This window comes from Periplaneta americana, chromosome 4, assembly GCF_040183065.1.
Source record: "Periplaneta americana isolate PAMFEO1 chromosome 4, P.americana_PAMFEO1_priV1, whole genome shotgun sequence".
NCBI lineage: Eukaryota > Metazoa > Arthropoda > Insecta > Blattodea > Blattidae > Periplaneta > Periplaneta americana.
This window is the reverse complement of record NC_091120.1, coordinates 71,432,860-71,448,815: the sequence shown is the minus strand read 5'-3', so window position 1 is coordinate 71,448,815 and position 15,956 is coordinate 71,432,860. Positions and strand designations below refer to the sequence as shown.

Genomic DNA, 15,956 nt, shown 5'->3' with positions numbered 1-15,956 from the left:
AATACAGTCTGAGCATATTTGCTGACGGGATGTGTGAAAAACTAGAGGAAACTTGTAAAAAAGTTCAGGGAGTTATGTGATAGTTAAAGAAACAAGGAAGTGCAAACTAAGACGTCTGAAGTGTAATAAGCGAACTAGTGAAGAAATCTGACTTAGTTTGAGGCATTAGATGCGGTCAAAAATATGAGGATTAGATCAACCTGAAGGGGAACTGTGAATAATATAGAGGAACAAGTAATGAAGTGTTAATGAGAAGGTGAATAGAGTAAATTAGGGAGAAGAAAAGCAATATGGTAGTGAGACTAATAAGAGTTGGAGATAGTATGTAAATAATAGGTAGGGTTTGATGTAATTGTGAGAGAAAATATGGGAAGTGAGGAGGTAGAAAGTGAGTGCAAGTAGTGAGAGTGAACCGTAAAAGTTATCCAATAAGTGAAAAAGTGATAAGTGAATCGAACAAGAAATAACAAGGAGGTATCACAAACATTAGAACATTGCAACAATAATTGAGACAAATAATATAATACGATAAAGTAGATGAGATAGTAGAAATATTAGTGAATACTAGTCAGAGATAAAAAGGTTTTAACAATAAACATAAAAGTAGGGATAACAGTAATGAAAGATGACAATGATAGTAGTAGAGATGGAGGAGTAGATGCAGACGAGAATGTTTCTGTATATAAGAGCAAGGTAGACAGTATTGCATAGCATTCGGGAATGAGATCGAGGGAAGATAAAGAAGCTTAAGAGTTGAAAATACTGAACATCAAAAAGGATGGAGGAAGAAATAGACAGAAGTAGGGTTTAACTTTAGGTAATTGGAAGATATGGGGAGATATAGATGATAGGAGGAATATAAAAGATATATGACGGAATGTAAGCAAGGTAGTGGTGGACCTTACGCAGAAATGTGAGGGAAACCACTACTTGAAAGCCGTATGATGACAATAAATTTGAATATATGACTATTCTGAACATTTGCTGACGATATAATTCATTTTTTTAATTTTCCGTAGCGTAGTTTCAAACAGGAGGGTTGCCAACATTGATTACGTGAATATGCTGTTGGTTATTATTTAAGTATATAGGCGTTTTTAAAAGCTTTATAGTAAAAATAATGCCAATTTCTGAATACTAGTTAGGACAGAAAAGCAAATAATAGATAAGTAAACTTTCGCATGAGTTTCTTAATAATGCGAACATAACCACAAAATGTTGTTCTTGTTTTCTAATGCCAGGCATTTGACAATAAACTCAATTGACCTCTTGCACTCCAATATTTTTCAAAGATATTATCATGACCAGCCAATGAAGCACAGATTTTGAGGTGTTCCGAATCCATTTCTTGATTTGAGTTGCACAATGGGCAGTTAGGGGACTGATATATTCCAATTCTATGCAGGTGTTTAGCCAAACAATCATGGCCTGTTGCCAATCTAAATGCAGCTACAGACGATTTTCGTGGTAAATCGGGAATTAACTGTGGATTTTGATGCAGAGAGTTCCATTTTTTCCCTTGGGATTGTGTGATCAAATTTTGTTTGTTGAAGTTTAAGTATGTAGATTTAATAAATCTCTTCACAGAGTAATACGTAGATTTAGTAACAGGTCTGTAAGTAGAAGTGCTGCCCTTCTTTGCTAAAGCATCCGCATTCTCGTTTCCCAGGATTCCACAATGGGATGGTATTCATTGGAATACAATTCTTTTATTGAGTGATATTAATTGAGAGAGCATTTTAGTTATTTCTGCTGTTTGAGATGAAGGTGTGTGTTTAGAGACGATTGATAGAATAGCTGCTTTGGAGTCTGACAATATAACTGCATTCCTAAATTTATTGATGTGGCATAGAAAATTCCTGAGACATTCACTTATTGCAACGATTTCTCCATTAAAACTTGTTATTCCATATCCAAGAGATCTATAAAATGAGAAGAGACAGCACGTAACACCTGCACCGGCACCTTGTTCTCTGGAGATCAAGGATCCATCGATGTATAAATGAAGCCAGTTTTGTGAAGGGTACCTAATATTAATTGTCTCTAAAGACAATTGTTTCAGTATTTCATTGTTTACTTCTGATTTCAGTATTTCTTCTGTTAAATTTAGATTATGTTCTATATTTAATAGAGTTAAAGGGTTTGCTTTAATTTGTAAGTTTTCGTTTAAATTCGGGATATTGATTTTCTGTTTTAATTCTTGAACAATGGATATGAAACTTTTTTGAGTTTTCAATCTACAGAGAGGACTGTATGAATGCCAATTGTTTCCTGGTAATCTGATAAGTTTTTCATATTGAATCAGTGCTTTTTCTTCTATTGTCATTTTGATACTGTTAATATTAGTGAGGAACCTCATAGAATCTATTGGAGTTGTTTTGATTCCACCAGTAATGAGTCTGAGAGCTTGGTTTTGAACATATTCTATGTCGTTTATGAAAGGTGAAGTAATTAAAATTTCTCCGCAGTATGTCAGCACTGGCTGTATAAACATTTTGTATGTAGTGTTCAAAGTATTCCTAGAGCATCCCCATTTCTTTCCTGCTAGTCTTTTTAGAAGGGAGAATCTTTTATGAGCTTTTTCAGAAATGTATTTCAAATGGTTGCTCCATGTTAACTTAGTATCGAAAATAACTCCAAGATATTTGGATTCATAAGTGCTAGGAAGGTGTTGGCCATTGTATTGGATATTGAATTCTCTTTCTTTTTTATCGAGTGAAAATATTTGGTAGTTACTTTTACTTAAATTGAGTGTCATCAAATTTGATGTATTCCGTTCATGTAGTTGATTTAGAGCTTTAAGAGCAGAATTTTGAATTTTGTCTCTCTGTCCGTAAGATCCGGAAGTCCACAAAACTGTATCATCTGCAAATAATGCTGTTTTCATGTTTGATTCTTCTAATAAGGAGGGTAAGTCATTTATATAAATATTGAATAAAGTTGTGCTGAGGACAGCGCCCTGAGGTAGACCTCGATATGTTTGTCTGTAACTAGAAAGTGAGTTGTTGAATTTAGTGGCAATGAATCTTTGACTAAGGAATTCTGATATCCATCTGAACATATTGCTGGTGATACCTGATTTCTGGAGTTTTAGTAATAATTTATTTCTCCAAACAGAGTCATATGCTAACTGAAAGTCAATAAATATTGCCAAGGTATCTTCTTTCTTGTTAAAACTGTCTTTTATTTCTTGGCCGAGGCTTATACTTGTTCATTGGTAGAGTGTAGTTGTCGAAAGCCAGCTTGTCTTGGTGATAAAAGATTTTGGGATTCTAAATACCAAGTTAATCTGTTGGAGATCATGGACTCCATGGTTTTTGCTATCATGCTTAATAGTGCTATTGGTCGATAACTATTAACATCATGAGCAGGTTTCCCTTTTTTGTGAATTGGTACAATGATAGCTTTTTTCCAAGCTGCAGGAATTGAGGTGTTCCATGATAAATTAAAAATGGATAAAAGTACAGACTTGGCTTTTTCCCCCAGATGTTTAAAAAATTCGGAATGAATATTGTTGGGGCCAGGAGATTTCTTGGTTTTTAAATGTTGTATAGCTAGAGTTAATTCTTTGGAAGTAAAATTTTGATGAAATATTTCAGGTTTTGTACTAGTAATATTGTTTTTATTATTTTTATGTAATTCTCTTTTGATAAATTTGTCAGTTTTTTTTGATATTGGGATGTAATCTGTGAGAGTTTGAGTAGTATAACCACAAAATGTATATTGAGAAGTCAACACGGAGATGGAAACCTGCAGCATGACTGTGGCTGCAAAAGTAGCGCCTTGTGTGTGAACAGACTCGCAACCTCCAGTTGCAACTTTTGCAGCACTCGGGTTGTGCAGCACGAAAAGTAGCGTGCAGCGCACTACTTTTGGCTTACGTGTGAACACGACACGCAACTTTTGCAGCTGCAGTACAAAAGTTGCGCAGCAAAAGTAGCGACGTGTAACGGTACCTTTAGTTGGGCGAGGTAGATGTATTCAGTCACGTAGTACTTCTGAAATAGTGTATAATAATTATTTATGCAACAAGGAAGTCCATCACAAATTATTCTCCCTCAGAAAAGCAATCAGGCCTCACTCCCACTTCCCTGTGATAAGTGGATATACAATTTGTATCAACATTATTGACCATATTAAGTATGACAGTACTTTTGAGATGATAACATGTGTGTGTCTCATATTTTGCAGCGTCCTGAGGGCCTGTTCACTAAGAAGATGAGGGACAGCAAGGGCAGGGACAAAATTGCCATCACTCTGCCCAACAGAAGAGTGAGGCCACAGAGGGAATCGCCTGTTAGTGGTAAGCTCAAGTGTCTATTTAAATATTGTCTAGACATGTAAAAAAGAAACTAGTAATACCAATATTGTTATCTTGGATAAACATTGAACATTTAAAATGTAAACTCTCTTCTTTAGTAAAAACCTACAGAAGTGAATATTTAACGTTTGTATTTTTCTGGACTCTGCTTTACAACCCTAAAAGCTAGGTAAGTTGAAAGAAAACCAGACTAGGTAGAGACAATTGTGATAATACTGCATACTTACTTACTTTCTTGCTTTTAAGGAACCCGGAGGTTCATTGCCACTTTCACATAAGCCTGCCATTGGTCCCTATCCTGAGCAAGATTAATCCATTCTCTATCATCATATCCCACCTCCCTCAAATCCATTTTAATATTATCTTCCCATCTACATTTCGGCCTCCCTAAAGGTCTTTTTCCCTCTGGCTTCCCAACTAACACTCTATATGCATTTCTGGATTGGCCCATACGTGCTACATGCCCTGCCCATCTCAAACGTCTGGATTTAATGTTCCTAATTATGTCAGGTGAAGAATACAATGCGTGCAGTTCTGTGTTGTGTAACTTTCTCCATTCTCCTTTAACTTCATCCCTCTTAGCCCCAAATATTTTCCTAAGCACCTTATTCTCAAACACCCTTAACCTATGTTCCTCTCTCAAAGTGAGCGTCCAAGTTTCACAACCATAAAGAACAATCGGTAATATAACTGTTTTATAAATTCCAACTTTCAGATTTTTTGACAGCAGACTGGATGAAAAAGCTTCTCAACTGAATAATAATATAATACTGCAGATAATTGCTTGCAGACACTCATTCAATCGTGAACAGAGGGAAAAACTATTTTGGACAACTACTAAATATACATAGGCCAAATAGGAATGATCGGGACGAAATTGAAATACAAACTGCTGACCCATTTATATCCGAACCCACACTTTCTGAAGTCGAAATTGCGATAGAAAATCTGAAAAATTATAAGTCTCCAGGTATCGATCAAATTCCAGCAGAATTAATACAAGAGGGTGGAAGCGCATTACCTAACGAAATTTATAATACTGCTTATAATACTGGATATGGTATAATTTTACGCAGTTTCCAGATCTTATTTATGGTAATTGCATAGTATTTTACTTTCAATATTCATTTCTTCTTCAATTTCTAACTTCAGTTTAATTGCATATAAATTAGTGGCTTCAATGCTTACTGTTATTTTCAAGTAATACATTGGTTTTAAATCTGCTTTTCGAATTGATAATTCGCGGGTGCTTGTGTAAAGAGGGTTAAGTATGTTTTCGCTAAACTGGGATAAGTACAGATTTCAACTCCCTACAATTACTGTTTTCTTGTGTTAAAGGGGTTAAATCATTCTTCCATCCATGATGCAGTTACTGTGCTCCGTATTTTGTGACAAAGGGGTTTTGTTCAGTCCCAAAGGAGAGAAGTTTACATACCTTACAATTTGACTTAACCTCCTTCACACGAGCACCCTCGAATTATTGTTTGTTTTAATCATTGTATGCAAAGTTTTGTACTGGTGCATGCACGTGTCATGGTTTCCTCAATGTCGTCTTATTAGCTATATGTCTTGGTTGTCCCCATTTCTGTCTCTCTGCTGTATTCGCTGTAGAATCTTCCTAAGCTATTTTGATTGAATCACCCCTGCTGTGTGTCCATACCAAACTAATTGTTGTTTCTGTACTTCTTTGATATCAACATAACTAATAATATTTCATTTAGCCTAACTTATAAGGAAGTAACACTTCTAGATCTCTTTATTGTTTTCGCATTTGTAGCACTTTTTTGGATTCATTTTGCATAGCACAAAACCACCACTCTAAATGAAAACAATCAGTTACTTCACTCATAGCTATGCTTCAATTCTTCAATAATCAATCTTCTTAATGTATCCAGCTGTTTGCTGACAACATAAAGTCCACTATAGTCCACTGTAGTCTATTCAGTCAGTATGGTGTCAGTCCAATGCAGAAACAAAATCCATTGTCTGTAATATAAGAAATGACGCTAAAAAGAATAAATTCCATGTCTCATTGGGTAGTACATTTAAAGACCGAGAATTAAAACGAAAAGGCAACATTAACGAAAAGGTATAGACACTCTAAAAATTTTACAATGGAACTCTAGGTCTTTAAGAAACGAAATGGATTTATTAAAGCAAGAAGTTCAGGACAAAAAACCTTCTATAATATACATACAAGAATCTTTTCAGATTGCTGATATTTTAAAATTTTACAAATTTTCTGACTACAAAATTTTTAATCTGTTTCGTGAAGATAGAGGAGTGGAGGTGTTGTTACCATGATCCACAACTCCATTCATGTAATTGAATCTAAACAACAATTTAAAGGCCAAATTGAATACATTAGGACAAAATTATTACTTCAAAATAATATTTCATTTGCACTTGTCAATGTATATATACTTCCAGGCCTAAACCTAGTAATGGATGATATAGAACAATTGATCCCATCTGATCGCAAGTTTATCATAGTTGGTGACTTTAACAGTAAACATCACATATGGAATAATTCTTCAATAATAAATTGTGGAAACTGTGAATCCCTGAAGTACTGGTCTGGCCTTTGATTCAAAACATTATGAAACACTTGAGTGCTTGAGTGGATACTCGAAATTGTGCGAATGGTAGTCATCTAGGAGAAATGTACCAGTATCTAATTTGCTAGAAACAACAATCGCAGAATTTTGATAAGAATCGAATTTTATGGTACCTATTACATAACGAACAATGGTTAGTAGAAATTGAAGCACAACTGTATTTGAAGATGCTGACTCAAGTTTGGCAGAAACTACATGACGTTACATAAAGATGATTTAGAAAATGTTTTAACAAGATGTAGCCATTCCATCCTCCTCCTGTACTCCATAAACCCATGCCATTTCATATCCTTCCTGTGTAACATGGTGGTGTTGTTGCATAATGCACATTATTTCGAGCACATAATGAGTGATAACACAAGTGTATCTTCCTCACCAAGGAGGATATTCACTCGACCATGATGTGCTACAGTAACTGCAGGATTTTGTCACTGGTTACAGACAAACCATCTGATATTGAGCGAATTGTGATTCCTGTGAAATTGGAGGCAACACGCTCCATTTCCAGTGTCAACTTACAACAGAAGATTGTGATACAGGTCTCTTCAGACAAACAAGATGGTGAGTATCTCTTAGATGGATGCAAGACAGATAAGATTTTTTTTTTTTTTGAGGCTGAAGTATATTTCTACAAAATCTTCTCTGACTTTTCTCCGCTATAAACACTTCACATAGTATCACATAATTATAAAAACTCATTCTTTCACAGTGTACATATTCACTTTACTCTAACCATGTGTTTTCTGGTCTTTTGTGCACTTTTCATTCAATTTTTGGCAACAATCATTGTTAATATGACTACTATTTTTAACTATACTTTGTGACCTGGTAGATTGTAAGAGAAGGCCCTATGGCCTTAACTCTGTCAGTATAAATAAATAAATAAGTAAATAATAATAATAATAATTATTATTATTATTATTATTATTATTATTATTATTATTATTATTATTATTATTATTATTACTACTACAGTAGAACCCCGATTATCAGTCACCCTATTAACCGATTGGCGGATTAACTGTCTGTTACTCTCTCCTTTTTTTATTTTTTGCTACAGAAAAAATATTGAGTATTGTACATTATATTAGTACCATTTTTTAGAGTGTTTTATTACAAGTTTTTGCCCTTATACTGTATGATCTACTGTTCGAGTGACTGTCTAACTTCTCTGCAAGACGTCTTCCACAAGTGCAAAAAGAAAACATGTTGTGCTAAGCTAAGTATAGAAGAAAAGTGAAAATAATTGAGTGCTTTTGGAAAAGAGTAACTGTGATTCATCTCACACCAGGATACGAGATTGGACTTACAAGTGCGAGATTTAATAAAAAACAAGGATAAAAAGTATAAATTGCTTAAATCTATAACATGAGACCTATACTTTTCCCACCTTTCCACAGACGGAAATTATAGGAAGTTTCCTGACACTTAAAAACCCGTCATTGACAATTAGACTGATCCACTACTTAACGTGTTAAAACACATGATCACTAAGAAAATTACGAAACAGAACTGCATTATGCACTTAATTTATTAAAGTCTTTCATGGTATGGATTATCCGATTTTTTCAATTAACCGTTCAGCCCATTCCCTTCATTACCATGGATAATAGAGGTTCTACTGATTATTATTATTATTATTATTATTATTATTATTATTATTATTATTATTATTATTATTATTATTATGGCTCAACGCTTTGTTGCACTGAGTTGCTTGTCTTGGATCTTGTTCATAATAATAATTATATCCATGAGCAGACTTGAGATATGGTGTGTAATTCCTAAGTAAGTTATTGATTGTTGTCAGCTTGTCAGTGATGACAGTATATCAATATTATTATTTTTACTTACTTTGGTACTTTATAAAGTAGATATACCCGTATTAAAACAATTATATTTTGTGAGGGGGATAGAAGTTATCCCTGGCAGGGATGTTAATATGAATTTATGAGAGGGGGATAACTTTCCAACAGGTGGGAAATCCCCCCATGCCCCCCCATTAATTCGCACCCTTCATGTGCCCAGAAACGTTGACTATTGTAATGTGACAATTATGCAGTACTGTATTCCTAATTTATTACTGATTTATTCACAGCTGTACCAGCTCCAGACTCAGCAAGTGCCAAATTTGAAGAGGAGGTCATCGAAGATGTATCTTCTAGTTTAATGCCTGATTATGAAGTGGGAAGTACAAAAGTAGTTGCAGCTACTCCTGACGATCAAACAGATGATTTGAAGGATGATTCTTATGATGAACTGGAGAGACTGATCTCATACGAGTCTCAGTCATCATGGTCCAAAGAATTGGATATGGAGAATGACCCTGTGTCTGTTCAGACAATTTCAGAATCGGAGACTGTAAGGTAATTTATCTAAAAGCATAGACATTACATACAGGTTTAAGAGAATAGTAGTTACAATGCAGAAAGCCTATACGAAAATTTTGTAAAAGAAATGCCTTAATTTTCTTTACTTCACTACAATTTTATCTTTCCAGAATTCCAAAAATGCCCTTGTACTAGAACTCTGATCTGGCATTCTCAATCATAAAATAACTATAAACCTAATATTTGAAGGGATGAAAATGAGATAGTCAAGTCACACTTTTAACAAAAATGGTTTTTGTTTGAGTTCATTTCTTGCACACATGGGGAAGCTATTATTAAAATATTATAAAAATTACTCAACAGATGATGTAAGTATACGCTGAAGAAATTATGATACCACACCTAATATTATTGGACTGTAAACCTTTAACATGCTCTCCGGTAAAATTTTGTCTGTATGACTTAGGACTACATCATTCTCGCTCCTTCATTTAAGAAGTAAATGCCAGATTACTTTCCATATTCATTCCATAAGAAACCACAAGTTAACACCACTAACTAGCATACTATATGTCGTACCTTAGTACTAGTGCCAATTTTAAATATCAGATCTAATTATAAAATATTTTATGTAAAATACAATAAAATCTGCCCTTAACAAAATTGCAAGGAACAGAAAAAATTTTCTTCTAAAGCCAGTTTTCCATTTAGTGGAAGTGTACTTTAAAAATTAGACCAGGGACATGCACGTAATTCAGATGAAATAAAATTTTACTCATTTAGTTATTATTCACACTATAATTGAATACTTGCAAACATTATACTGAAAAGAACAAAAAATTCATTTTTTCTGCATATTTTTCCAGTAGTCAAGCAAGGTTTTTTTGCATACAATTTACATTTTTGGCTGCTTTACTTTCCACATACACTTTAATGTCTTCGTTTGCAATTTTTTTAAGTTCTCGTTTTATTTTTCCATTAGTACGTTTTCCCCACAGCTTCAACATTTCCGTTTTCTTCTTTAAAATCTCGTGCACTTGAGTTTTACCAATGTTGACCATTTTCCTGATCTGCTTAACAGACAATTTATCTGGCTCACTTACATGAATCACTTTTACTCTAGTGTTAAGATCGAGCACAACTCTTGTCTTTGAAGACATACTGACAACTGCCAGTCTACAGTAAGAAATGTAACCTTAGAGCCTTTAGTGAGTAACGTTTCTGGAAGGGACAAATAATTGAATTTCAAAACAGGTAGTCAATTATGAACACTGTAGGTACTGCTGTACCATTAAAATCTGAATTCCAAAAGTGACTGGCCATTCATTAGCATGGGAACTGGGAAGAACAGAGATGTGTAAAAATTACCGTACAAAAATTCTGAAAACAAGGCAACAAGCAAGAAAAGAACTTCGAAGAAAAAAGGAAATATACCTGGTTTCACATTTCAACTCCTCTGATGGCCGGTTTCACCAACCTTCATTATCATTATAACCAGGGAAAGGATTTATATGTAAATACATATTTACTTATAAAGCTAATATAATTTATATTTTGCATTATCTTTATGTTTCACAATGTGTAGGGTTGAAAAATCCTACTTTTATTTTCCATATTTTTCCATATTTTAGAGTTTAGTACATATTTTCGTTAATTTCCATATATTTTCCATATTTCATATAAAACAGTCCATATTATATTAGGTTTAACAATAAAACAAAACAAAATTCCATTAACTTTTAAAAATACATTTCAACAATAGAGATTTAAACACATGTTCAGTAATCCCTTTAACATCAGAGTTATTTGAAAATTAGCAGTCCTATCAACAATGGGAAAGTAAGTTACAAAACTGTATTAATTTAATTTAAAATTTTTAACAGACTTCAGTTGTGCAGCTCAACAGTTAAATGCCAGTCAGAGTACACATAGGTTCAGTTTTGTAAATCATACTATAAAGACGGTAAATATGCCAAAAGTACGTCATTCAGTCAATTTAAAATCAAAACTAACAAGTTACATTTCAGAATTTAAAGAAGATGGTTTATCAACTGACAATAAAATATTATTTTGTAATTTGTGTCAGTGTGCAGTATCATCTACACAAAAGTTCCTGGTGCAACAACACATTACAACTAGTAAACATCAGGCCAACAAACAACTAAATTCCAAGCAGAGACAATTGTTTTTAACACAACCAACAACATCGAATGTAAGATCTGAGTTTAACATCGACCTGTGCCGTTCTCTCATCTCTGCTGATATTCCTCTCTACAAACTAAAGAATAAGGTCTTCAGGGAATTCCTTGAAAAATATACTCAACATACAATCCCGGATGAGTCAACACTTAGGAAGACGTATGCTCCATCCATCTACGATGAGACAATACAGAAGATAAGAGATGAAATTAAAGATAGTTCAATTTGGGTTTCCATTGATGAGACTCCCGACAAAGAAGGTAGACTTGTTGGTAATGTAGTTATCGGTTTGTTAAGTGAACAATATTCTGAACGAATTCTTTTACATTGTGATGTTCTAGAAAAGTGCAATAACAAAACTATAGTTAAACTGTTCAACGAAGCTATGGGTATCCTGTGGCCAAAGGGTATTATGTACGATAATGTGTTATTCTTTATTAGCGATGCTGCCCCTTATATGGTCAAAGCTGGACAAGCATTATCTGTTGTATATCCTAAATTGACTCATTTTACTTGTGTGGCGCATGCATTTCATCGTGTGGCAGAAGTTGTCAGAGACAATTTCCCTAAAGTAGATTTGTTGATTTCATCAGTGAAAAAAGTATTTCTCAAAGCTCCCAGTAGAGTTAACGTGTTGAAAGAAATGTACCCTGAAATTCCATTGCCACCAAAGCCAATTTTAACTAGATGGGGTACATGGCTAGAAGCAGTTGAATATTATGCCGAACATATAGACTCTATTAACAATGTTCTCCTTGCATTGGACTCTGAAGATGCAGTCTCAATTGATACTGCGAAAACAGTTACCTGTGACATAAGTGTGAAGAATGACTTAGCTCACATTCAGCATACATTTTCATGCATCATAAAAACGCTCAAAAGTCTCCAAAATAGGCACCTTTCACTATCTGAAAGTTTTGAAATTATAAATAGTACTGTGGAACAACTGAATCGTGGTAGAGGTAAAGTTGCAGATGCAGTAAGAGCTAAGGTGGACACTGTACTTTCAAAAAACCCTGGATATGAAGAACTACAAAAGGTTGTTGCTGTGATGAGTGGTGAATCAACAGTGAAGATTAACTTGGACTTATCCCCAGCAGACATTGTGAAATTGAATTATGTACCAGTTACTTCTTGTGACGTCGAACGCTCTTTTAGTCAGTATAAATCTATCCTCAGAGACAATAGAAGAAGATTCACTTTTCAGCACTTGAAAGAAATGTTTGTAACCTATTGTTATGGTAACAGACAATAAAAATTGTGTTTTGTTGAAACTACATTGGAAGATAAGGTACGTCCATTATATTTTTTGTTTAGTTTGATTAAAATGTACCAATATTTAACGTACATAGTCATTTTTTTATAATTTTAAGTCCATATTTAATTCCATATTTTGGTAAAAATCCATATTTAATTCCATATTTTGGTAAAAATAACTACATATATATTTACATATTTCATATATTTTTAGTCCATATAAATCCGTTCCCTGATTATAACGTTTCGTTAAATAATTTAATGGTACGTTAGTCAGTTTTTGTTATTTACCAAACACCATTATTGCTAACACATCTACAAATTCATCTTTAATTTATTAGAACCTATTTGTCGCATTAAAACAGTAACGATGCGTTAAAAAGACAACATGGCGGAGGTATTCGATGCCTAAATTCTTTATTGAAAACTTAAACAAAATGGCGAACTTATATGTGGTAATAACACTCGGAATAATGATTTTGAAGATTTAAGTCCTAAAGAATTCCACGAAAGCAACACATTAAGGAAATAAGTAGTAAGAATGATTATAGAATAAACTGAATATAGGTTAGAATACGACAGATAGGAATCACCCACTTAATGTCTCTTCAACAGATTTTTCTCACTTTAAGATTTTAAAGTTTTAAAATAGTAATTGGTGATATGAACGGAGTGTCACAAGCTGTATTATCTAGATATGTGAATAAAGTACCGTATCAGATGTACTATCAACATTACGACCACAATACATTCATTATTTTTATGATAGGCCTATAGCTACTGTAAACTTTCTGTTGTCATTGACACAATAGATTTTGTACAAGTTTCAATCATATCTCCTAGCAGTAATATGGACGAAAGATTCTACAATAGAATATCCTATTTTTCATTCAGTATTGAAACAATTTCATATTCAACACTCCGCATAGAGAAATTGTGACTAAACTAGTGCTCAGGAGTTTCCTTCGTACTTCACTTATACACCTTGCACATACGAAAAGTTAAGTTTGGTTAGTTTAGGATTTTGTTATGCCTTGCATATACGATCAACTGTATCTCCACATAAAAAAAATCCATGTTCACTTCCGAAATCATCGTAACTCTCTCAGTGCTAGTTTTAGCGACATTGTAAATAGGTTAGAGTCAGTACACGATAGCATAACATTCCAAAGATGTAAGAGGAGGATGCCTTTTAAAATGGAAAGGGTGCAAAGAGGTTTACTTTTAGGAGACAATGCATACCCCTTAAAATCCAATTTAATGACACCTCTCCTGAATCCTGCCACACAAGCAGGACATAATTGTTACAGGGTAGGCCTACCTACAAAAATCTGCATGAAATACAGTCTAAAAGTAGTATGCAATTTATGGAAGAGGCGATTTCCCGTCCTAAAGTTAGGCCTAAGAACAAATGGAGAGAATGCTATGTATATAATTGTAGAATCAAATTCTAAAGCTATCCATCTTATCGTCCACAAATATCTTCTTGGATTTACTTTTGAGGTTACCATCTACATTTCTCGTATTTACATTTGGACAATTATTTAATTCTTTTTCATATGGTACCCAAATCTCTTCTTTTTTAACGTTATTCCATCTGTCTTTTGTTTTTAATTACGGTATGAATATCAAGAACTAAGAACTCTTAGATGTTCTTGAAATTACTGCCTCTTACCAGTTTGCCTATCATTGTTTTCTCATATCAAACAAAACAAAGTCGGCTGTGATCATATGTAACCAATGAAATTCGCGATTTCGAAGTCATGGTCGTATGAGAATTAATATAACATGCAAGATTCAAGTACAAAATCTCCACGTTAGTAAATGCACGTTAATTTTACAGAAACGAGACATGGTGAAACAGTCAACTTTTAAAGCTCTCGTTAAAATTAAACGACCCATTTGTTGACAAAACGTTTGTGCTGATTTAAAGAAGCTTGGTGAAACTGGCCATTAGAGTAACAAAAGAGTTAGAACAGCCAGCTACCTGCTTGAACTTGTAAGTGGTAATCAACTGTAAAATGTTCCAAATGAGATAAACTATGCTTGAATAAAAAATAAAATATTATTTGTGGTATCAATGGATGGTCAACACCGAGAACAACTAATCACTGGTTCATGAGTACTGAAATTATTCATAAGTTAAAATAAAATTCTGTGAAATGTGTAGGGTGCCTAATAACTGTGATACATGAATAATGAACTTTATAACAGTTGAAATAACAGAAGGTAGATGCATATCTGCTTGCAGCATTATGTATGATATGCGATGTTATATTATTTCTCCTTCAAATATTATACCATATTTATTCGCCCCCTCCGTGTTTAATTCTGCTTCCCCCCTCCCCAAGTTTTTAGGACATATTTTCAAAATGTTATACTCCTCGCGTAATCCGTCCCTCTTTTATTAAAAATAATTATGAGTACTCCTTTTCCCTTCAACTAGTTCATTTCCGATTTTTTAATCATCGCGTAATTCCTCCCCCCCCGCCCCCCCAGATTTTTCGCTTCCAAATTTTGTGAAAGTGGGGGGAAATACTCGAGTAAATATGATTTGTAGAAAAATGAAATTTTATTAAGTAAAAGTTAATATTATAGTCCCTTTTCGACAGTTGTGGACGTTATTAGGGTCATTGTTTTGAAGGAAAATTGGTTATCAGATTTACTGGGACCTGGTTTGTTTCTTGTCACATTTCAGTGCGGTCGAAATTGCGAGGGTAGAGAGTCCTCAGTTTGTGGTGACTCTGGATGGTCTGGATCCCTCAATATTCCCCTCACAAACGCGCAAAAAGCAATCACAGATCATTGTTAGCAGTACTAATGCAGAGCCGAAGTATGAGAAGACAGCAGTTGGCAGTGACGATGTACAGAAGAAACCTGAGAAGAGGGTTGCATCTCCAATATTATATAAGAAGCCTAACAACTCTGAGGTTACAGGTAAGTATGGCTTCTGTGCAGAATCTCTTAGAATAACATCTAAATGTCATCCTTAGGTGGTTTCGTCATTATCATCTTGGCCATCGAACACAAAATTCATGGGTTCAAGCCGGCCGAGGTTCATAGTTTCCTCGAGGAAGTAAAGCTGTGAATAGCATGTCACAGAATTACAGCATATGAGTGGCTTTTGCAGCAAATGCTGCAAACTAAGTTCATTAGACATTCAAATAAACATTTTTCAGATTTATTTTCAATGAAGAATACCAGACATTCGGAAAGTTATTTGCTTCCATA

The 15,956-nt window shown here is 34.1% G+C and overlaps 1 protein-coding gene across 1 annotated transcript in view; it reads left to right on the top strand.

Moving 5' to 3' along the window:
• Positions 1–15,956, top strand: part of Nab2 (Nuclear polyadenosine RNA-binding 2) — a 55,443-nt gene that overhangs the window by 28,661 nt on the left and 10,826 nt on the right. The window contains exons 7-10 of the mRNA XM_069823490.1: positions 4,192–4,303; positions 7,381–7,500; positions 9,038–9,305; positions 15,424–15,662. Of these exons, the coding sequence (XP_069679591.1) occupies positions 4,192–4,303; positions 7,381–7,500; positions 9,038–9,305; positions 15,424–15,662 (739 nt within the window). The remainder of the gene's footprint in view (positions 1–4,191; positions 4,304–7,380; positions 7,501–9,037; positions 9,306–15,423; positions 15,663–15,956) is intronic.